This window comes from Eulemur rufifrons, chromosome 23 (assembly GCF_041146395.1).
Source record: "Eulemur rufifrons isolate Redbay chromosome 23, OSU_ERuf_1, whole genome shotgun sequence".
Taxonomy (NCBI): domain Eukaryota; kingdom Metazoa; phylum Chordata; class Mammalia; order Primates; family Lemuridae; genus Eulemur; species Eulemur rufifrons.
In genome coordinates, this window is record NC_091005.1 from 2762954 (window position 1) to 2787308 (window position 24355).

General features: G+C 42.7%; 1 protein-coding gene across 1 annotated transcript in view; it reads right to left on the bottom strand.

Annotated features, from left to right (window-relative positions):
* USP10 (ubiquitin specific peptidase 10) overlaps positions 1–24355 on the bottom strand; it is a 60594-nt gene that overhangs the window by 13663 nt on the left and 22576 nt on the right. Inside the window, exons 3-8 of the mRNA XM_069497835.1 lie at positions 20107–20167; positions 14339–15379; positions 3532–3623; positions 2883–2992; positions 2410–2465; positions 2071–2174 (exon numbers count right to left, since the gene is read on the bottom strand). Coding sequence (XP_069353936.1) covers positions 2071–2174; positions 2410–2465; positions 2883–2992; positions 3532–3623; positions 14339–15379; positions 20107–20167 — 1464 coding nt within the window. The remainder of the gene's footprint in view (positions 1–2070; positions 2175–2409; positions 2466–2882; positions 2993–3531; positions 3624–14338; positions 15380–20106; positions 20168–24355) is intronic.

Here is a 24355-nt window from a genome sequence, read left to right on the forward strand (position 1 = left end):
TAGTAAAGAGTTCACACGGCAGGCCTGGGGCTGACCTCCCTGGAAAGGCCTGCAAGGCTGGCTCTTGGCCGGTGTTTGTGAACTCGGATTTCAGAAGAGTTCCTACCGCTCCAAGAACTGATAAGGGACTGTGTCTAACCTGTTAGTGCAACCAGTGTGGTTTATGTTGAATACCTGTTTTCCTTCTGGGAGTTCAGAATTTTGATTCAAGCTAGGCAGAGGGCGCCTATCTGATCAGCTCCCAGTAAAAACCCTGGACATTGAGTCTCTGGCGAGTTTCCCTAGTGGACACTTCACAAGTGTCGTCGCAATTGATGTTGGAGGAACTTGGTGTACACTGTGGGGCTGCAGAGGAAGGAGCGTCTGGGCGTTTCCTCTAGACCTGGCCTCGTGAGTCTTTCCCTTTTCTGACTTGGCTTTGTGTCCCTTTTTGGTAATAAACCGTAATCAGGAATACACCGGCTGCTAAGCCCTCTGCGTCCCTCCAGTGAATCACCAAACCTAAGGGTGGTTTCGGGGACCTTGATACATCCAATATCAAAGTAACTTTGAAAAGACACTTTTTTTTTTTTGAGACAGAGTCTCGCTTTGTTGCCTGGGCTAGAGTGAGTGCCGTGGCGTCAGCCTAGCTCACAGCAACCTCAAACTCCTGGGCTTAAGCGATCCTCCTGCCTCAGCCTCCCAAGTAGCTGGGACTACAGGCATGCGCCACCATGTCCGGCTAATTTTTTCTATATATATTTTAGTTGGCCAGATAATTTCTTTCTATTTTTAGTAGAGACGGGGGTCTCACTCTTGCTCAGGCTGGTCTCGAACTCCTGACCTTGAGCAATCCACCCACCTTGACCTCCCAGAGTGCTAGGATTACAGGCAAGAGCCACCGTGCCCGGCCTGAAAAGACACTTTTGTTCAGAGCATTACTTCCGAGCACGATCCAGGAGGGGTTCAGCCTCAGGAAGCCCACAGAGCCCGCTTGACCTCTGCCTCCAGCCGAGCGGGGCGGCCTTCCTCTGGCTGCTAACACACATGGGTAACTTTCTTTGTCTTCCTTTGCTGTCTGCTCACTTAGATTATACATCTAATTCCCTCATTGAGCGATGAACTTTGAAGGCAGAAGGCACATTTCATTCCATTTCCACATCCCCAGCACTCTGTACATTCCCATTATTTGGGAAAAGTAAAGTCTAAGCAAATACCCAAAGCTGCATTATTAGCATTTGAAAAGCCTGAAACTCTATGCTGCCCCTTGTGGGATCCTACTACCCTGCCCTCGGCATTCACCCTTCTTCAAAGCATGGAACTTGCTTAGTTTAAATGGCATTTTCTTAACTATGTTTCCCTCTGCACGAGTTTCCCTAAGTGCCATTTCAACGGCACGTGCTGATTCATCACCAACTCAGAGAAGAAAGAAACACTCCAGTTAAACATGCTAACGGTGCCCCGGATGCACTCCCACCAGCCGCGAGGGTCCTTCATACGGCCTCCTGGGCCCCTTGCCTTTAGTAACAAAATGTATAATAAAAAAATTCAGGCAAAGGAGTCAAGGACATTGAATAGCTATTAAGGCCTGTATGAGGAAGTATGTTTAGTGTTCGAGTGTGTGATAGTTTGACGAAGACGCAAGCTCTTCTAAGCATGGCCGTCACTCCAGGCCCCACGCACTCTGCTCCAACCGCAGGACAGTGCAGCGGTTAAGAGAGCTGCCCTCAAAGCCAGGCTCTGCCATTTACCAGCTATTTGGCCTTAGACAATGACTTCAGTTCTTCCGACTGTAACAAGGAGACAGTAACCACACTGCATTCACAGGGTTAACCAAGTTATGTAAAGTACTGAGAACATTACTCGGTGGACAGTGACAGTTCTGTGAGCTAGGTCTGGCTATGAGGGCCATCACACACTCCTTACACTCATCCAAGCAATTAACTCCATCATAAACCTAGAGCTACTACAGAACACCCACCAGACTACAGCACTTCAGATGGAGGGCAAATCCTGAATAAGCAGAAGTTACCAGACAAACCCGAGCAGAAGACAACACTTCATACTAGCTACATCAGAGCAGTCTCAAACCTTTTCAGACAGGCTTGACTTGTTAACAGTCAGGAGTCTGTAGATATACGTGGGTTCAAAGGCAGCTCCAGGGCGGATATCCCTCACGATTTTATCCCCAAGAGCTGCGAGGCAAACATGAGACAGAGTTTCATAACTAAAATGAAGTCATAAATGATGAAAAGCAAAATCATCAAACCTCCCCCACCCCGCTCCCAGCTGAATGCTGAGAATGGCACAGGGGTAGCAATCTGTATTTAAAGGCATTTTCCTTCAATAACATTGAATTTACCAAATTCAGTCATCTGACTCCTTAATTCCCAACAGGTAATGGCATCAAGAGACTTCATTTTTACTCACCTTGCCGGGGTTTTGGAGGTACTGGCATATTAGTAAACTCATTCATTAGCCGAACACTAAACATGGGGGAGAAAATGTTAAATAGTGCATTTTTTAAAAAGACATACTTTTACTAAACAGTTTTGATGGCTAAGTAGAATATTAATTAGTATGAATATAGCAGATTTTAGGTAACCAATGCTATAATAGCTAGTGAAAAATCTTTTCTGTATACGTTTTTGGTATATTTTACATGCTATAAACTGGTAAGCACTGAAATGTTTTCTACTGAATCTAAAGTACACAGATAAACGATGCTCAAATTCCACTTCTGGTTAACTTCTATATTAAATCATGAACACTACATTTAAAAAAAAAAAACGAATTATAGGACTCATTTGCAAGAAATCAAGAACTTTGTTAAATTATTTATATTCTAATCATCAGAGGGAACCAACCCACCCCCTTAACATATTTTTCAGCACCTTACTTACAAGCTATCTATCATGGGGGTCGACGTACAAGGCCTTTGCACTTTTGAATACAGAGGAATGAACTTCATCAGGTGATACATCGGAGGGCATGCAACCAATGCCTGCAGTGTCTAAATGGTGGTGGTAAGGAAGTGTAAAGGAAATGGAACAGACACACCACATTTCCTAAAGATACATTACACAGGAGCATATAAAAACTAAATAAGCCAGGGACATTGAACTACTTACATATATAAACACAAAAAAAGGGTAAACCAAATGATCACTGGGATAACTTGCCCTGTAGTAGCCATAGGAGGATCTACCATGCAGCCAGCAGTTTACATTCGAGAACTTCATTCAAACAAGACAATCAAACCAGTTACAACAAAATTTCCAGTTTTAAGTGGTCACTCTGCCCTATTATTTGGTACCATTCTAAGGAGAATAAAACTTATCTGATTCTGTCATTCACAGCTCAACAAGTCCTCTGTTTTGGGGGGCAAAGGGGTTGGGGTCAGGAATAACCCTGTTTATAAGCAAGATAGGCAGACCAAGTAATAAATCACGTTTTTAGATGCAAAATTTGGGCTAGATGCCCCACGGAAGCCGAACTAAGTCAAATGCACCCAAAGGAGAGACAATTGCAATTCGAGTCCAAGAAGGATACAGCATTAATGTAGCACCAGTTTCCTTTATTGATCAGCCCACGGGGTTGCAATGACACTGGTTTATGTATTAAGGTTACATTCTCCAGTAACTCTGAAAGAGTGAAGAAGCATATTTGAGAAATTAATGACATCTAGTGAATAACTTATTTAAATCAATTCAAACGCTCTACTCTGCAAGAGCATTAGAAAAACCCTTCAATAGAGCACATATCCAAAGAAAATGTGAATTGTTAAAGCTTCATTCATTTCAACATCAAGTACATTATTTAATGATTAAAATGTTTTTCAGATTAGTATTTCCCCCCCAAACAGCAACATCTGTCTATCTTCCTGTGGAAATACAACTAGGGAGCACAAGAACTACGTATTTTAATGACAAACAGAAAAAAATTTAAAACAGTATCAGTATCAGAGAATGGATTTAAAAGATATAGCCTTTTCCCTGAAACACTGCTAGCCAGGCATGCCTCATTAATAGCAAGATCTCTCAGACACTAGACATAAAGGTGTCTGTGCACAACTTGACTTCTGTTCATTTCTAAATCCCCAGCAACTAGTACTGTACCCAACACATAACAGTGAGTGCTCAATGGCTGTTCGGTGAGTAAAGATACTCCTTTTGGAGACAACTGTCTCCTACTAATTAAATTGTGTTTTCCATTAGAAGTCTAATTTAGCAGCTGTTTTATACACTGTAATTCCCTTATTCCATTTACAAACAAGTGTCTTGGCCGCAGGTTCACCCTCTGACATCACTCTTTTTAACAGCTGCGAATACCACCTTTATAATACAATTAACCATGAGAAATGCTTTAAAACAAGAAAACTTCTCCCCTGTCCCATTATGAATCTCATAATAGTGATGGCTACAACTTACGGACACCTTTTCTACACTCAGCATGGGCTTTACAATTTATATATGTTAATTGGCTATATTCCCCAAAACTATGGGAGCTAAATAAGTTTTAATTGGCTACACCTAATCCTTGGTAATCCAGTAGTACCACTGCTATCCCCCTTTTATCCATATGGAAAATGAGGCTCACAAAGGTTGACTAACTTATCTGTGACTACACAGGAGCGAGGCACTAAAACCAGAGCCCGAGCTCCGTGATCTGTAGCCACACCACACTGTCTCCTTTACTTTTAAATTTTATACCAGGAAAGAAAAACAAAAATGGGCATATATTTGGTATTAGCACCCTTACCTAAGGAATTGCTCAAACAAAAGCCTTTCTTTTACAAAATACAGTTTCACTAGTGGATTCTAGACTTAAGCACTAACCTAGCAAAGAAATCAATTTGCAAAACTCAAATGTCAACACATACACCCCTGTCATCCCCTCCTTCCTGTGAAAGCAAATGTCCTCCTTCCTCTAACTGAGGAAGTATAGGATAATTTTCGCACATCTTTCATCTATAGAAAGTAAAACATTACAGATTCCATGTTATCTGTTCGATTAGACTAACCTGCAAAGCTTCTCTCATCTCTCTCAATACGGGACACAGACCTGGGCCTTGAAATGACCAACAGATCAGTTACAGAACTGAACCCCAGGCCCACAGGTGACGACACCCAGCACAGTGTCTGTCTGAGGGGAACACTGTGCTAGAAGCTTTGTCTCTGTTATTCACAATCATAACAACCCTGTCAAAGAGGCCCCATTATCACTCTCACTGTGAGATGAGAAAGCTGAGGTCGCACAGCTGAACCGACCTGCAAACTGGGTCTATCTGACTGCAGAGGCTGAACTCTTTCCTCTCAATATATAATGGGCTCCTCTTAAAAATGCCTTTTATTGCGAGGTTTCAGATACTTACTTTTTCCCACGGGTTAAGGTCTTCTACTTACAGTGGAGTTTTTCATTTGTCTTTAAGCCATATTATCACAACAGTCTCTGGCTTCCAGTGTGTGCCACAGAACAGCAATTAATTTACTCTATCAAAAATCCGTGCATTTGCAAATAAGCATCGGTACGAAGGCATATGTCTCAAATAAAAACTCCAGTGTTACACTGATGAATCTTTGCTATGGTATTTTTGTGTCTAGTAACAAATAATACTGTCTTTACATAACCATAAGGTTCAAAAGCAATTGTCTTCCTAACAGGGGGACCTTTGCTAAATGACACACTGCCTTTCCCTCACAGCCGAACGACCGTTTGCTGAGCTCTGCCTGGGCACCAGGTAACGGAGGCACAGCAATGAAGAAGAGGTGGCCCTGTGCCCGGCGAGCTTGCAGCACGGTGAGGAGAGGGACTGTGACGCTGCGGGCTGCAAACACAGCACCACGCAAGCCAAGCTGAAGGGGTGCTGGCCGGTGGTGCGGCGGGAGGATGCGGAGCCCAATCTTAGGACTGCAGAAACACTGAGAAGGCTGGGACAGCAAATGGAAGCTGAGGAAGAACAGACACCAGAAGGTCATCACCGGCTGGGGTGGTGGCGGTCTCCATCCAAAGGAGGAATGCAACAGGACGGGCAGGTTATTGTTTGTTCTGTGTGGCGATGAAATAATGAGTTTCAGACACGTCGGGAAGAGGTACCCAGATGACACCAGGAAATAACATATTTATACTCACAGACCAGCAAATAACGTATTTATAAGTGCACAAACATACACACAGGTCCCTGAAGTTCAGGACTGAAGTATACACTCCGATAGAACAAACAGCGAGAAGAGCAATGGCTCAGCACGCGACAGCGGACGCCTGGCCGAGGACTGAGACAGGGTCGTGGGCGGGAAGCAGCTAAGCAGACAAACCAAAATTTCTGGGAGGGAGAAGAAATGAAATAGCAACTTCAACTTGCTCGATGATTGGAAGACAAAGTCTTCTAGGGCAGGGTGGGGGTGAGGATGCAAGAGGGAGGTGGGGACAGGGCCTGAAGACACGAATTCCTATCCAGCACAGATACCGGTAGGAAATGGAAGGGGACTGACCAGGGCCAGGCCTGCAAGATCTACCTGAACTGTCTCTTCCGTGTCAACTGTTCTAACAGACTCAAAAACATGCTCATAGACAGTTGAGAGTACTTCCAATTCACAGCTTAAGTTACCAGAAGTCATTTATGACAAGGCCAACGCCACACGCAAAGGGGAAGCAGGAGACAACCATCGAGAACTCGCTGCACTAAGCTCCAGCTGACAGCGCAGCCCCGCTCACGTTCTCACCTGACCACAGGCCCAGAATACTCTGTACCAGCTGGAGGCTTAAACGCTCAAGCTCTACGGATCACAGGACACAGCTCACTTAAAATTAACTATAAACTGATTTCTTCCCAACAGTTACTTGGGAAACAGTGTGAACTGGTCAGACAGAAACCTTTAGTTTCTACACCAACCCTTTGTGCAAATCGAAGGCCCCACTGTTTTCCTCCCACAATATTAAAGTGAAGTCCTTTAGCATCACCTAGTGGTTTGTTCAATAACTGCAAGGAACAACATTTCACAGACACATAACGTACAAAACCAAAAGAGCAAAAACTCTGAAACACAGAACAGAGTGGAACAAAAAGGAGCCTCGGTACATTTACTAGAGAACATACTCAACTAACTTCTTTTGAAGCCTTTAACATTCTTTGAAAGAGCCCTCTGGTAAAATATTCTTAAATGTAGAATAAATCTTCACAGACTTGGAAATCAGGGAAAAGGCGCTGAACAATCTAGATATTTCTTAATGACTATTTTAGAAAAATTGTATGTGGTACCCAGTCTTCTATAAACTAAGATACAGTATCATTCTGCTATTAGTATCTACTGATCACAATCCCACTCTCAGAGTAAGACAGACTGCAGTCTCCTAAAGGCATCGAGTACCTCATCGCCAGCTATGTGTTAAATGTCTATCTCCTTCCCTGGACAGGAAGCTCCTTAAAAACAATATCCTTACACTCCAACTGCTCAACAGAGTCAGCCCCATTCAGGGTAGCAGGACATAATGGCCTTCTTTGTCCTCAGCCTGCTACTGCCGTCCTGTTGGCTGCCCGAGGTCTCCCCTCCCTGCTCCTTCCCCCAACCCCTCTGCAAATGATCACTTCTCTCATTCTGCTAATAACCGCTGCCATCTGTTCCCTTCTTATCTTACGTCTTAGACTACCCTCAAAGCAAGGCCAGTCATTACTCAACCTAGAGGGTATACGGCATACAGTAAGTACTCATTAGACAGCAACACAGGATAGAGTAAACATCTGGAGATTAAAGTTGTTGGTTATGGCAAATGACTCCATTCCCCTTTGTTAGAAATGCTCCACAGACTTCAAAGGTCATTTATCTCATGGTTCGGAAAGTCTAAATAAGAGCCTCCACGGAGAAGCTTACTGAGGGCAAAGACCTGGGTCACACCTGGCTTGCCACTTCACTCATTCTGCAACCTGCAGATCACTTAACTCCGCACTTACAACAGAGATAATGAGCTGCACTGGGCAAAGCCACAGTGAGGATGGGCCATAATGTAAATAAACGTACAAACACCTGGCATGACTGGCAGCCCGTTAGACTCCATAATCCTCACACTCCTCCACCACACAGTGAAAGGACACAGGAGCAGAGTCAACACTATGGTTCTGAATTCTGTTAACATGAATGAATCCTGCTGCTGTAATTCAAAAGGTAGGACTTGCAGACAAGCCAGCATTAAGACTGCCTTCAATTTTCTAGTATCACTGCTCTATTTAATTGAGTTCCTCTTTTAACATCACCATTTCCATTTACTATCTCATTCCTAAGCCTAAAGTCTAAAAAGTACTATAATTATGGAGGACAAAAGAATTAAAATGAGAAAGGGTGGCCATGGCAGGGTATTTCTGAGGTTGAAACTTTAAATTCGACCTGCATTCCAAAGTCATCATAGGTGGTTTATCTATTTTACCATCTTTTAGGGCAAATAACCAGAAGTTGACTGTAATAACAAACTCTTTCCCCGGAAGCCTTCTTTCCAATCCCTCGGCATTGGCATAATTTACTACTTAGACAGCACTTTAGGAAAACGGCCTCCCCAGCCCATCTTTTCCATAACAGTTGGTGGGGCTGCCCAGAACAATGTTTCTCAAATGGCCAGAAATGCCAAAATGACTCATAAAAGATACAAAATGAAACCTATGTCTTCACTTTTGTAGTAACTCAAACATTAAATGGCTGAATTAAAGTGCAACTTTCTTATGACATCTGCTGATACACAGAAAAGCTGAGCTGCGTTCTTTGGTCTCAAGACATACACGGTAGCCCACACGGGTTGCCACCAATCATTCTACTGAAATGACTTATAAATTCAATGGCAATGCCAGTACTGTAAACTTTCATGTCAATATAAGCTATGATTATTCTTACACATATTTTATACACCAAATGTTGTTTTCCTAAAATTAGAATTTAGGGGTCATATTACCATTTAAAAATCCATGAAAATGCAAAGTGCAGAACTTTGATTCTTAAAGCTCAATAACTGGCCCGTAATCGACATTCTGATGTTGTTGACCTGCTTTTCTGTCATCTTCCTAACTGTCCAGAACATTCTCCAAGTGTTTTTCTTTTCCTCATTACCATCACTTTGGAAGAACACACGCTAGCTTGGTTACCTAATCAGGTGGAGGACAGCAAAGTGACCAAAATGTACCATTACCCATTAGCTATAGATCAACTTAAGTTTTGTAAGTGGAAGGGTCTCAATTTAGTTCTATAAAATAGAGACGTATAATAAATGTAAGGATATATGCATATCGAATCAGATATGGACTAAACTCTCAATCCACAAGGGCAGATTCCTGCAAACAGGTGCCATTCCCTTTTAACTTAGGGCATGCTACGATTAACACAGCCTTTGCTACTGTAGGGAGTTTGAAGAGGAAATGTAAAATATTTGAGAAATCATTTCCCAAAGAGGGGGGAAGTACATGCATGATTTATAAACCAAAAGATCAGTCTTAGGATATACAGTCATGTGTCGGTTAACCACACGGACATGTTGAGAAATGGGTTGTTGGGCAATGTTGTCACTGGGTGAACATCACAGGGTGTGCAGTACTAACACAAACCTAGATGGCACAGTCTTCCACACACCTATTGCTCCTAGGCTACAAACTTGTACAGCATGTTACTGTACTGAATACTGTAGGCAACTGTAATACAAATCATTAGGCAACAGGAATTTTTCAGCTCCATTATAATCTTATGAGACCACCGTCGTATATGTCATCCATCATTGGCCAAAATGTCACTGTGTGGTGCATGACTGTATTCTCATTTACACTTATAATAAATATGGACATAGTAATTCATTCTTCTGAGCAGACCCAACTTAAAACAACTTTGTTGCTCTCTCCAGCAACAATTTTTAGGCATAAAACACTGTGCAAAATCACATACTAAACAGGTTTTGACTAACAATTCATAATAAATGACATTGCTAGACAGAGACATCAACAGAATTTTCTTAGAGCTGTTAAAGAGCTCAGATTTCCTAGTTCTCCTTCGTTGGAATTTTAACTTATTAGGCATTTGGCCTAGTCTCTCTCCTTACCTGGCAATATTTATATTCCTCTACAACAACATACACTGATGCATAATTTAGAAAGCAAAACATCAAATACAAAATAGCTCTATTTGTGATTTAAAAGCATTTGATACAATGTAGTTTGGAATATGGCAAATGTGCATTAGTAAAAACCCAGGCAAGGTTTAGTGTTCACTGAAAGCACATGCTCAGTTTCAAACATTACGTGCACGTCAACTCTGGAGTCTGTGCTAACAGAGGGCAGCAACAGCACAGATGCCCCCTCGTTCCCGCGTTTGTCATCTTACTCTTCAGTAGGGGCGTGTGTCATGTTTCGCAACTACTTTCAAATATGAACTTTTAAGATTTCAAGTTTCCTTTTGTGGCTTCCTGGGTCAGTTATTCCTACAGAAAAACGGCAAATGTGCCCTCTCAGACTGACACAAACCAGTCACCGAAACACACGTCCCTCTCCAAGCCCACACAGGCCTTTCGTTTGGATTCGTCCCCCTGCGGGGGAGAAGTCATTCGGTGCTCTTCCCTCGCATCTGCTCCTGAAACAGCCAATGGAACAAACACTAGCACATAATCTACACTGAGAAGATGACTTCGCCACCGAGGTGACAGCAGAACCCACTGACGTGGACCAACAGTCTGCGAGGAACCAAGAGTTGAATGTGTTTCCTTTCAAAGTGCCTTCTACGGGATTCTCATTCTTCTTTTACAGTTGCTTTGCCTGCCTAATTTCTGTTTCACTTCCAGTTGTATAAAAATTAGTTGTAAGGCCGGGCGCGGTGGCTCACGCCTGTAATCCTAGCACTCTGGGAGGCCGAGGTGGGCGGATCGTTTGAGCTCAGGAGTTCGAGACCAGCCTGAGCAAGAGCGAGACCCCACCTCTACTAAAAAAATAGAAAGAAATTATATGGACAGCTAAAAATATGTATAGAAAAAATTAGCCGGGCATGGTGGCGCATGCCTGTAGTCCCAGCTACTCGGGAGGCTGAGACAGGAGGATCGCTTGAGCTCAGGAGTTTGAGGTTGCTGTGAGCTAGACTGACGCCACGGCACTCACTCTAGCCCGGGCAACAGAGTGAGACTCTGTCTCAAAAAAAAAAAAAAAAAAAATTAGTTGTATTTATTAAGCAGGCTTAGGAGGGAAGATGGAGCAGAAATGTGGGCATTCAAAATAAATGAACTTGAAGTTAAAAACCAACTGTGGGTATTACTCTAAGAATTTTTGAAGGAATTTTTTTTTTTTTTTAAAGAGACAGGGCTATGTTGCCCAGGCTGGCCTTGAACTCCTGGGCTCAAGCCATCCTCCTGTCTCAGTCTCCCAAGTAGGTGGGACTACAGGCACGTACCACCACACCCCAAAAAAAGGAATAGATTTGATGTCTAAATTGTTCCCTTCTCCTTTTTTTCCAAAAGTTAATAAATGAATATAATGATAAACATAAAAGTCACTTTCTCTGTAGAACCAGTTTGATACTAATACAAGTCAAATAAGAAATCAATAGATTTCTTAATAAAACTAGAATTACACTCAGTTAAAATGTTGCTTAAAGTATGCCTGTTAAAGGGAATCTGTGGTAGTGGATCTGACTTACAACAAAGTGAATATATTTTATCAGTTTTATAAAGTAAATCTTTAAGTAAGAAATTATGACAAAAGGAAAAAAAATTCCAACAATACCACTTTCCCTAAGCCCATATGATCGATCCCAAGAGTGACTACTATTGCTGCATTATTTGACAGGAAGTAATAATGAAAATTGTCAGCAATTACATTCTATATATACCCAAGGCTCAACAAGTAGGCTCAAAAGAATGACCTATTTTAAAACGAACTATACTTCTGCACAGATAATGAAAACATCTTTATAACTGGCCCAATCAAAATCTGCTGGGGGAGGGGGTTACACTACATCCATTCAAAATAATTACATGCACCGTATGAAGCAACGCCTTCCTCTGCTACTACCAGCAATTCTGAGGCCCCTACCTTCAGTGTTTTACAAAGCAGGTTAACAATTAGACTTTAACATACGTAGAACATAGCAAACTAATTACCAAATCATATCTAAAGTCATATGACTGAGTAGGATGAGTAGAATGCTTTAAAACACTTAGAAGGAAGCACTTCTTTCTCATTTTAAATAGAGATTGAGAAAATTTCCCAGGGGTAGGAGGTTTTCCTTTGTGAAGTAAGTTCAGGAAGGAAAGTATAATTATAATGCTCTCGTGACTTTGAACTTAGAATGTACATTTTTAAAAGCATCTTACCATGCATTTCTCATTACAGGTTAAAAATAAATTTTTAACTTAGTAATCTATACAAAGGCTTACACCATCCTATCCTATGAAATCAGGCCTTGCAATGAATAAATTCTAAAAGTTATATTAAAGAAATCATCTGGCTTTTAAATACATATATGAAGGCCAGCGCGGTGGCTCACGCCTGTAATCCTAACACTCTGGGAGGCCAAGGCGGGTGGATCGTTTGAGCTCAGGAGTTCGAGACCAGCCTGAGCAAGAGCAAGACCCGCCCCCCCCCCCACCCCCGACCCCTGTCTCTACTAAAAATAAAAAGAAATTAGCTGGACAACTAAAAATATATAGAAAAAACTAGCCAAGCATGGTGGCGCATGCCTGTAGTCCCAGCTACTCGGGAGGCTGAGGCAGGAGGATTGCTTGAGCCCAGGAGTTTGAGGTTGCTGTGAGCTAGGCTGACGCCACAGGACTCTAGCCTGGGCAACAGAGTGAGACTCTGTCTCAAATATATATATATTTGTTTCTTAGATACACATAGTTATGTGCCGCATAACAATGTTTTGGTCAACGACAGACCACATACGCCACAGTGGTCCCCTAAGACTGTAACAGAGCTGAAAATTTCCTGTTGCCTAATGACATCACGATGAGCCTGACCCTCTAGGCCTAGGCTAATGTATGTGTTTGTGTCTTAATTTAACAAAAAATTTAAAAAGGAAAAAATTCTTAAAATAGAAAAAAGGCTTATAGGCTATTAAGGATATTAAGAAAGAAAATATTTTTGTACAACTGTACACTGTGTTTTAAGCTAAGTGTTATTACCAGAGTCCAAAAATTTTTTAAAGTTTGTAAAGTAAAAAAGGTAAGCTACGATTAATTTATTATTCAAGAAAAATATTTTTTATAAATGCGGTGTAGCCTAAGTGTACAGTGGTTATCAAGTGTACAGCAATGCCCCGGGCCCTCACATTCACTCACCACTCCCTCACTGACTCACCCCGAGCAACCTGCAGTCCTGTAGGCTCCATTCATGAAAAGTGCCCTAGATACATGGCCATTTTTATCTTTTATACCATATTTTGCTGTGCCTTTTCTATGTCTGGGTATGTTTAGCTACACAGCTTACTACTGCGTTACAGCTGCCTGCGGTGTTCAGCCCAGCAACCTGCCGCGCAGGCTGCAGCCCAGGAGCTCCGGCCGGCACCAGGCCAGGGTGCGGAGCAGGCAGTGCCTTCTCGCTTCAGGTACTGCACATGCTACGATGTCTGCACAGCGACAAAATCACCCAACACGTTCCTCAGAACACACCCTCATCCTTAAGCAACGCATGACTGTATCAACACACATGATGCGTCTCTGTATTTCTGACTTCCTACTTTAAGTTAAAAAAACAACCTGTCAATTATGCAACTTTATATTTTTATTGTGAACTGCTCCTACTTTACAGCCTTAGCACTTTAAAATGTTGACTTTGGGCTGAGGTCTTATGATTTTTCTTTTCCCATCGAGAGCTGACCTTGGTGTGTCAAAACTCAGTAAAATCCACTAACTGGATCCAAAATAGACATTAAAAAGAAATAAACCAATGTTATTCATAAAATGCTTTCTTATGTCTTAAGAATTATAAAAAAGAAACAGTGCAAACTGAGTACAAATCAGAGGTTATCACACCAAAACTATATACAGCTTTAACACAGGGCAAGTTCATGATACATTCACACCATGGAGCAGAAGTACTTGATCAAAAGACAAGAAATGGAAATGTAATTTGTCAATAGAAAAAGACTGCTAATAGACATGAATTTTTCACTTAACATAAAGGGATGTTTGACACATTCCTCCTCCCATTTTGTTTCTATGTTCTTACCTTTAGACAACATTCAAGACACATTCTTCAGAAATTCCTATTAATACACGAGTAATCTACTATTGCTATGGGTAACAATCTACTACCACAGTTCGTAAGCTCAGACTGTCTTAAATTTCGCATTCAACAGTCAATGAGATTTGCTCCCATCTTCACTCTCCATTTGTATCTTTTTCACTATACCTGCAATCTTTATGGCTACAGGATCCTCTGAAACTGGAACAAGCCCTTCTTTGACTTCAACCTGCTTTTCAGAGACCAGGGGAGATGTGGAAGGAGGGGAATACTTGGTTTCCACATACGCCACGAGTGACGACGAAGGAGGCTTAGAATCGTGGAAGAGACTGGCCCAGGACTTGGGCTGGCTGACGGGATGGGCGCCTGGGGCAGAGCTGGCGCCGTCAGCAGGAGGTGACGCGCTCTCGGGTTTGGCTGGGTCCAAGTCTATGCTTTCGGTGGTGTGCAGCTCCACCCCGTTGGCAGCTGTGCCCTCACCCGAGGATTCAAGTATTTGTCCATTAGCAACTCCAAGGTTTTCAGTAGTATCAGTACCGACACAGGGCTGAGCCCCAGCTGTCCTTAACAGGTTGTCTCTACCAGCCTCTGCAGGGAAGCAGGACCGATCAAAATCAGTCCCGTGGACCCTCTCAGGCTGCTCTGCAGTCCTGGTGTCGCTGGTGAGTGCTCCGGGGAAAGGACCATCAGGGACATGGTCACTGACAGAGTCTGTGGAGTTCTGAGGGCTGTTACAAGTCCTGGGCGTAACCGAGGGAGGCATGTCGCCCATGAATTCTGCGTCCTCTGTGCTGACGCTGTTCAGGACTGCTGGATTGGCATGGCCATTGACCAGGGCTTCTGTGGAAATACTATCTTCACCACCATCTTTCAAGTAACTATAATATCCAGGTGGCCGTTTTTTCTTCTTTTTACGCTCCCTTTGTCCAAGACCACCTGAGACACTATCGTTTTCCAAAACTTCCACCTCCACGTTGGAACTGCCATCCACAGCAAGGGCAGAGCCCGGGTACTGACAGTCCATGGAGCCGTAGCTGGCTTCCTTATCTAGGCCATCGGGGCTTGTTTTGGAAGTTGTACAACCGAGAATAAATTCAGGGGCCTGAGGGTTCAGTGTGCTTGAAATACTGTAGCTGGCGTTTCTCTGCAATGTGTCATTGGGTGCAATCACTTCATTAACACCAAATTCGATCCTCTGGTATTCTTGTTCTGTTTAGAAAGAAAACAATTAGTTAAGAACACAATTCTATAAACTATAAAGTACCAATAATTACTCATTTCCTTTTGAAAACTAAAACCTTAAATTCTTTTCCTAATTAACAAAGCTATGACATATTTTATCTCTGCGCTGAGAATTTGCTGAAAAGAACTACAAAATTATATTTAATTTGAGGGTATGAAAAGTAGAAGCCTGTACTTACCTAACTAAGGAATATTTTTCAGAAGGTAGGAACTAAAATGAACTTGCAATAAAAAGCAAATAATATCTTGCTAGTCAGGAAGGAGTGGTGGGTTAAAAAAAAAAATTTTTTTTTTTTTTTGCCAGTTTGAAAATACCCCTCAAGGCCTTGAGCCGTGCTCATGCCTGTGATCCTAGCACTCTGGGAGGCGGAGGTGGGAGGATTGCTTGAGGTCAGGAGTTCTTTGGAGACCAGCCTCAGCAAGAGCGAGATCCCGTCTCTACTAATAGAAAGAAATCAGCTGGGCAACTAAAAATAGAAAAAATTAGCCGGGCGTGGTAGCACAGGCCTATAGTCCCAGCTACTCCTGAGGCTGAGGCAGGAGGATCACTTGAGCCCAGGAGTTTGAGGTTGCTGTGAGCCAGGCTGTCGCCACGGCACTCTAGCCTGAGCAACAGAGTGCGACACTCTGTCTCCAAAGATAAATACATAAATAAAATGAAACAAAAAAACAAAAACACCAAACCTCAATGGCACCCAAAGCTTCCTTTATGCTTAAGATAAAGGAATATCTATTCTGAACAACTTAATATTTAAAAGCCATAACTAACTTAGGGACTTAAAACATTATTTTATCAGCTTCTCTAGTTAGTATGATTTGTAATTCCAAAAACAAGAACTACACAAAGAATCTTCTACATAAAAGTACTCTTGCAAATTGTCCAACTCTTGGTCTCCCTCCATTGATAATTCTAACTGAACTCTGAAAACTGGCCCTAATATTAACACAGGTAAATGTCCACTAAATGAATTCATATTAAATTAACTCCACAGGTGGTGAAGATACTTTCAAAAATACTGAAAGATAAAGCTAGAACTAAAAACTTTGGAAGCTTTCAATAAACACTTCCTCCCAATTTACCATAATCTATGTATGTACATTTTTTTCACAATTCTTATCTCTGCAATTAGGTTGAGTATTAGAATCAATTGTGTCTTTCAACAGACATAGAGCATCAGTGTCATCTTATATTTGATGAAAAAATTTCATTTTTAATGCAAAATTGACAATTTCTTCAAGTCTAGTTTAAGGGGCCAATTTTTTTCCCAAGGCATGAATTTCAAGAAAAGAAATCATAATGCCCAAAGAATGGTGCTCTCCTGCAGAGAACTGAATATATTTTACATCTTAGAAGGACCCTTAGAAGTCTTTTTGTAGAACACAGGCCGAGAGAGGGGCCAGTTGTGCGTCAGTTGGTAGCAAGGAAGAAGACGGAGGCCTCCAGACTCTTCATTTGTTTTGATATCACAGCCCTTGGAGTGAGGGTGGGGGTGGGATCCTGCCCAAAACAACACAAAGTTCCAGAAAAGAACTGTGATGATGCTTACACATAACAGCAAGTTCACATATAAAGCCAGACAATCTGATTCTTTTTTCTGTCTTTTTCTTTACTTTAAAAAGAATCACCAAAGAGAAATAAATCGGTCATTATACTTAGGGGTTGACTGTCCATTTTGCCTCCAGGCGTCCCCTGTTCTGAGGCATTCTAAGGCTGCCAGTGCCACGCGGACTGAAATGGGTGTGACTAGGGAAGAGCACTCCACACAGAGGCGACCCATGTTAAGACTGTGGTGTACATTGTGAAATCACATTAAAAACCAGTATGCGCTGTGTCATGCAGCTTACGCAAGACTGATTATTTCCAACACACACAGTGCCTTTTACTTCGCAATTCTCAATCTTATCAGAACATAAAACATTCTAGAATGTGATGTGACATGAATGGAACCGTTTCAATATGCTACGGCTATTATCACAACATTTACCCAAAACTGTGCTTGATTACATCCCTGGAAGGCAGACTCCTAGCCAGAACAGTTCCTCTTATCGAGGAAGGCGCACTACGTACACACTGCTCTGCAAGGCACAGGAGAGAGCTCAGACACGGCACAGCCTGCCAGGCTGGAGCAGGGGGAGGCCTGCAAACTTGGCTCACACGGGCCAATCAATACATTGGGAAGACAGAAACTCAACACCCAATCATGCAGGCAGTGGGCTTGCTGGTGGAAGGAGAATCAGCTCAAATAAAAATGACACCTAACACATCATTTCTCAAAGCCTACCCATTGCAGTACATGCAGCACAGAGGCCTGAGGTGTGGGGGGTTTGAGAGGGGACATTCCAGAGGGATAGAGAGATTAGTAAGGCGAGCTCCCTGCTCAGGGAGTTTTACATTTACTAAGGAGACAAACATAAATGACTAAGGACAACAACACAGTGGAAAAGTGAGATACAGCTAAGAATAGCTTTATAAAAAGAATGCTTCCGGACAGGGAAACAATGATCAATTTCAATTCGAAGCTATAGAGAGGTCAGTGGAACTTAAAAGACAACTGAACCTGGGTGGAGTGGGGAGGGGGTATAGGAACAGGATATCTCAACCCACTTAGGAACTATCTAAAAAGGGCAGAGGTATAAAAGCGAATGCCATGATGCGGTGGCCCTGCAGGCGGTTTGCTGTAGCGGGCTATGGTGGGAGGCAGCAGAGTGAAGCATTCTAAATCATTCATTCAACACACCGAGGGTTTGTAACATTCCAGACACTACACTGTGCAGCTGACAGACATAAAGAAATGAATGCGGTCCCTGCCATCAGCAGCTGAGCATTCTAAAGGGGAGGCAGACCCATGACAGCACCGACAGGCACTGTGCCGCAGGACAGGCCCCGCAAGAAACAGAAGTAATGGAAAAACAAAAGAGAGAAAAAGAGGCCTTTACACGGGCCTGTCACTAACCATGCAAGCAGGTGGCAAGATTCCAGTTATGTTTTTGGCAGAAGAAAACATGGACATTGAAGGAAGAAGAGTGAGAATGGGAAAAAAGCCAAGAACCAGTGACGGAAAAGCGATGAGGGCCTGGAGGGAGGCAGTGGGTGAGAGAGGGTGGGGCAGCAGAACCCCAGAGGCCGGGTGGGGGACGGGGTTGGCGTCTGGCCACCAGGAGGAGGGTGGGGCCATTAACTGAACTAGAAAGAAGAAGTGATGTGGAAGGGAAAACGATGGAACATTTGTAAGAATTAGATAAACATCTGCCCATGCGCACTATGTGCAAAGCATGTCGTGACAGAAGGAAATCCCACCGACTCAGACGCCCGGAAGTCTGAGACACCAGCGGATGACAAGGCAGCTGAAGAGGCTGGCTTTGGAGTTCCCGGAGCTGCACTTATTTTATTACTCATCCCAAGCTATTATAAGATCTGTTCTTTCCCATATGGTCTACTGTATTACTGTTTCTTATAAATCTGCTAATAATTTTGGATATAATCATTTTCTGATGTTACTATGGATAAAAAGTTTTGGTTAGTCTTTTCAAGGTTTATATTTAAATCTAAATTATAATGAAAACCCCTTTCATAAGTCTAACCATGCTAATTAAACAGAGAATCCAAATCCAAATCCAAATCCCTGGCTCTCAAAGAAAATGTTTGGCTTCAGCTTCTCAGAGGCCAGCGAGGGCCTTTAAAGTGATCCAGACTGAAATATTGTCTAGACAGGTTTGAGCTGTGCAAGGGCAGCCTGCAATAACTAAATGAGCCTGCTCGGATTCCAGCACTGAGTTCTTAATACAAAATCATTGCATCTCAATAAGCACCATCTCTAGTAATCAGCTCAGTGTCAGTGTCTGAGGCCAAAAAAGTAACAGACCAGGAGGTGAAGAGGTTACCTGAGTTCCCATGAGAGTCAGCGATAGACTGGGACCTGAATGAATGTAAACCGCAAGAACAATGGATCCAAGCTGCCACTTAGCTGTACAAAGAACACATGCTCAGAAACTAGCCAGCTCTACACCCAGGCTGCTTAGCAACAAGACAAGAAAGCCCGCTTCAGAACTTCAGCATGTGGTTTTGAAGAATAACAACATACCTGTTGCACTCAGAACTGTTAAAAAAAAAAAAAAAAAAAAAAAAAAAGAACTAAAGCCAGGCTTGGTGGCTCATGCCTGTAATCCTAGCACTCTAGGAGGCAGAAGCGGGAGTATCACTTGAAGTCAGGAGTTCAAGACCAGCCTGAGCAAGAGTGAGACCCCATCACTACTAAAAATAGAAAAAATTAGCTGGGCATGGTGTCCCCTGGCCTGTGGTCCCAGCTACTCGGGAGGCTGAGGCAGGAGGATCGCTTGAGCCCAAGAGTTTGAGGTTGCTGTGAGCTAGGCTGATGCCACGGCACTCTAGCCCAGGCAACAGAGCAAGACTTTGTCTCAAAAAAAAAAAAAAGGAATTAGACAACCACTTCCTAAACTAAATCTTGAATGTCTGGCACTCTGAAGTACAGAATAAACTTTAAAACTAATTCATTAGTCTAAGTGATTCAGTGATTAGGTACGCTGCAGCTTACAGCAAAAACTTCAAGCTGTAAGGAAACATTTATTCAGAAAGTACGAACAAATGGGTAAACAATAATGTTTGCAGGCAGCCTGCCCACCCAGCCTGTATGACCAGAATTTATGTCAGGGAAATGAGAAGAGAAGTAGCTTACCTTCAGGGAGTTTATCCACAGCCTGTGTGCCACACAGAACTGTCCCACTGTACGGAGGAAGCTGCACGAGGAATTGGAAAACAGAGTTTAGTTCAACAAAATATTAAAGCCCAACACGTGCTATTTCAGTAAGGCGACATTTCATTAAAACTCTTTGCCCATGCAACTTCTTTTCAAGACATTACTTTTACCAGGATAACACGTGTGAAGAGTCACTAAAACCTTGATGATTTAACTTAAGAAAAACACAATATAGGAATGCTTTCAAATTATTTATCACTATTAAACAGGTCTAAAAATGAGGCCAAAAAATCAAAATGAACTCCAATGGACATGTAAATCAGCTACGATAAAACGCTTACGATGCACCCTTCGTTTCACAGGATGCTAGTGACCGACCTTGAAGGCCACAGACACTTGATTGCCCCCAGTAAAGACGACTCGGACTGACCACTTGCTGCAGCACGGCCAGCAGAGGCCGGGACCAGGTGGACGGGCAGAGAGCAAAGAGCCCACTAGAAAAACAAACCCGGGAACCCCGGCTCCCTTTTAACACAATGCCTTAAATAACTGAGTTAACGGCTAGAAGTCACATTCCTTGCTTGGAGAGAAAAGGCAAAATGGCAGGTGTGTGGCCTCTTTCTTTGCAAGAAGCAGAAGAGTATTAAGAATATCTCAAATTTCTGTTCTTCCTAGCTATTCTATAATATTTATTTAAGAGTTAGACATGCTTCCAATGGACATGTTTGGAATAAGAAGGTTTGGGAAGGGAAGGGGTAAGTGGACAACTGCTACCTGAAGACAGAACAAAAGAACAAAACAGAACGATGCGCCCTGGTGCAGCATTTCTCCAAGTCTGCTCACTGCAGTCCAACGGCCCCGGTGCCTGGATGGGGTCCTGGGGTCTGCCATGTTCAGGGGCTCCGGTGACGCTCGTGCCCACTACCGTGTGAGAACTGCAGCTCAGGCGGCTTCCTCAGCTGATTTCTCCAATGCACTCTTAGCATGACAATTCAATAATCACAGAGATAAAAGCTTCTCTCTCCAAGAAACCCAGTATATTCTCCCTCCATGGAATTAACGACAAACAGGAAGCTGAGAAAACACGGCGATTCAAAAGGCACCCAGCACCTCCAGGACTTGAGAGCTGCACATACGTCCTCCACCCCGGGCACCCCAGAAGCGTTCTGTGTGCTGAGATGGGCTACAGCTTCCCTAACCCTGCCGTGCAAAGACCACTGCACACAGCAGCATTTACGCTGGCAGACAACCGGAGCAAAAAGGTGTGTCTGTAAGGCAGTGTGCACAGCGGCCACAGATGTCTGAAGAAGCCGGGAATCCCATTCATGACTCTGTAGTCACAAAACACAGTTTAGAAACTCTGATACACGGAACGCCTTCTCTCTCTTTGTCAATGACACTAGGGTGCCCCCTGGTGACGGAAAGCTATGCTATTTTGAGGCAAAAAGACCATTTTCAATCACTGTATTTATAGAAAATCACTGTAACATCAAGAAATCGTCTTTTTCTAAGTCAAAACAAAGTTTTATAATGCCACATATCAGAACAAAGTTCTCTTCAAACTTACTGTATTCTGTTTTGCTTGGGGAAGAGAAGGATGGCGAAGAAAACCTTCAGACCTGAGAGAGTGCAGCAGGCTGGGAAGACTCACAATTTGGAGAAGGGACCTAAGCACTCATCCACTTGAAAGCCCAGTCCAAACAGAGAGCTGCTGGAACCCTGAGAACCATCCTTCGGCCAGCCTCCTCTCCAAACACTGCACCATGGATTGGGCATACCTGCCTGAACTCCCAGCCACTCCTAGCAACACGCAGAAGAAAAGCCCATCAATCTAGAAGAACAAGCAGATGAGGCCGAGGACAAGCACGTGGAGAGGCTGGACCAGAGATACCAGGTAGCACTCACTGGGTGCTCAAGATGCGCCAGGTACACATCCTGCTCCTCTCAACAACTTCAGGAAGTCCTGTTACCATGGACATCTGACAGATGAGGAAGCCAGGGCTGACCGTTACAGGAGGGATCCAACAACACCCACCAACAAACTCTGGGGTGACACTGCCACTTTCTATTAGTGTACCTAACACACTTGCTTGGATTTACTACTCTGATAAAACAGTGCAATTCCAACAATTACTGAATGCTGGAATAAATTCTGGCACAGCAGAAACACGTGTTTCTTTTTCACTCTTTAGGCATGTAGCACCTTTCATTCAACAATGTCTGCCACACATAGGAAGCTGCTTAGGTAATCGGCTACATAAATATACAGCAGAATAGAAGTGTAAGAATGGTTCAAACTTGGCTCTCTAACTATACAGCTATTTATAAAAATAAAAAATTTAAAAATCAATGCAAAAACATAAAATTCCCCACACATATGCAAACTGAACCAAGGTAAAAAACTGAAATCTATTAATAGTTATATCAGATACAAAGTCTGCAAACAGTATTGCAGTCTTGTGAAGGCAATTCTTGGGCCCTCAGCTAAAAAGGTAACATCCTGAAGTCATCTTCTGAGGATGCTAATCTGAGTTCTGCTCTGTATAAAAGACCTTCATAAATCATGAAGCCTTCTTTGAAATCCCAAAAGACACCAAACTGAAAACTGCCTTAACTCTGCATTGGTACCAACATACGTGCCTACAGCCTGTACTGTCTTACTGTGGGCTTATTCATTCAGTAATAGCTGAGGTGCGTGTGTTGCCTCCAATATTAAGATTCTGGAAATCTGGAAGAATAATGAACATTTCCTATTTTTGAACGACAGTATCAGGATTATGACCAGGGTTCAAATGCACTTATTAAATAAGTTGACTATTTTTAATTATTAAATTCATTTTTAAATCACCTTGATTTATAAACTAGAGCACAGGGCTGGGTGAGATGACTCACACCTTTAATCCCAGCACTCTGAGAGGCCCAGGCAGGAGGATTACTTGAACTCAGGAGTTCGAAACCAGCCTGAGCAAGAGTGAGACCCCCATCTCTACTAAAAATAGAAAAAAACAGCCGGCTATGGTGGCTTGCACCTGTAGTCCCAGATACTCGGGAGGCTGAGGCAGGAGGACTACTTGAGCCCAGGAGTTTGAGGTTGCAGTGAGCTAGGCTGACGTCACGGCACTTTAGAGCAGGTAACAGAGTAAGACTCTGACTCAAAAAAAAAAAAAAAAAAAAATATATATATATATATATATGAAGAAATATAATTCAGACTGAATTGTAATACTGAGAAAGATAACCCAATCCAATCATGCTAATTAGACTGTATTTCCCTTCTGCAGGCTACCGTGATTTTGACAGACTACAGCTGTCAAACCCTCCCAAACTAATACATGCTCAAAAACAAGAAAAACAGAAGACCCCTAAATAAGCCCAGACACACTGAGATTTCTAAAGCTAGAACTCATTTTGTGAGACACAGCCATCACTTCTGCAAAAGATGTCTGGCATAACTTTACCATCTACAACCTTTATTTCTACTAACATTTGTTACATACTAGGTATCAGAACATACATTAGCTGATTTCCCAACATTTCTGTGAAATAAATAAGCATTTTCCATTTTTCCAATTAAAAAGGGAAAGAGAGAAAAGAAAGAGGGGCCTGAAGTAAAGGAAACTGCTCAAGACCACTGAGCCTGTTTAAGTCAAAATAATCCCAGGTCCTCAGACTTGAAATAGGGTACGTTTTTTAGTTTCATATAATATAAAAATCCAAGTTTTAATTCTAATACTATTAAGATGCTAATTCTCCTGCAAATTAATCCATAATTTTAATGCAATTCTAGTCAAAATTTTAATAAGATTTTTCACGGAACTTGACATACTGATCATAAATTCGTAACGAAGAATTAAGGATGAAAGATAGCCGAACACTTGTGAATTCAGGGTCAGAAGAGGGTGTCTGCCCTGCCAGAAGACTGAACATAAAGCTGTAGCAATTGAAACGTGTGGTATTTAACATCAGTGTCACTGAAGTTGGTACACAACCCCCACGGCTAAATCTGACTGGCATAAATAACAAACAAACCCATGTGGTGTCGGACAGAGACAAGCAAGAGGCACATGGAACAGGGCACCCGGAAACAGACCAGGCCCACGCGGAGATGCGCTGCCCGACAGGGATGAAGGGACCAAGGACTGAGTTCTCAGGAAACCGGCCGACACAGCTGCCAGTGCCCGCGAAAGGGTAGTCAGATGCCAACATCACACATATGCAAAAATCAATG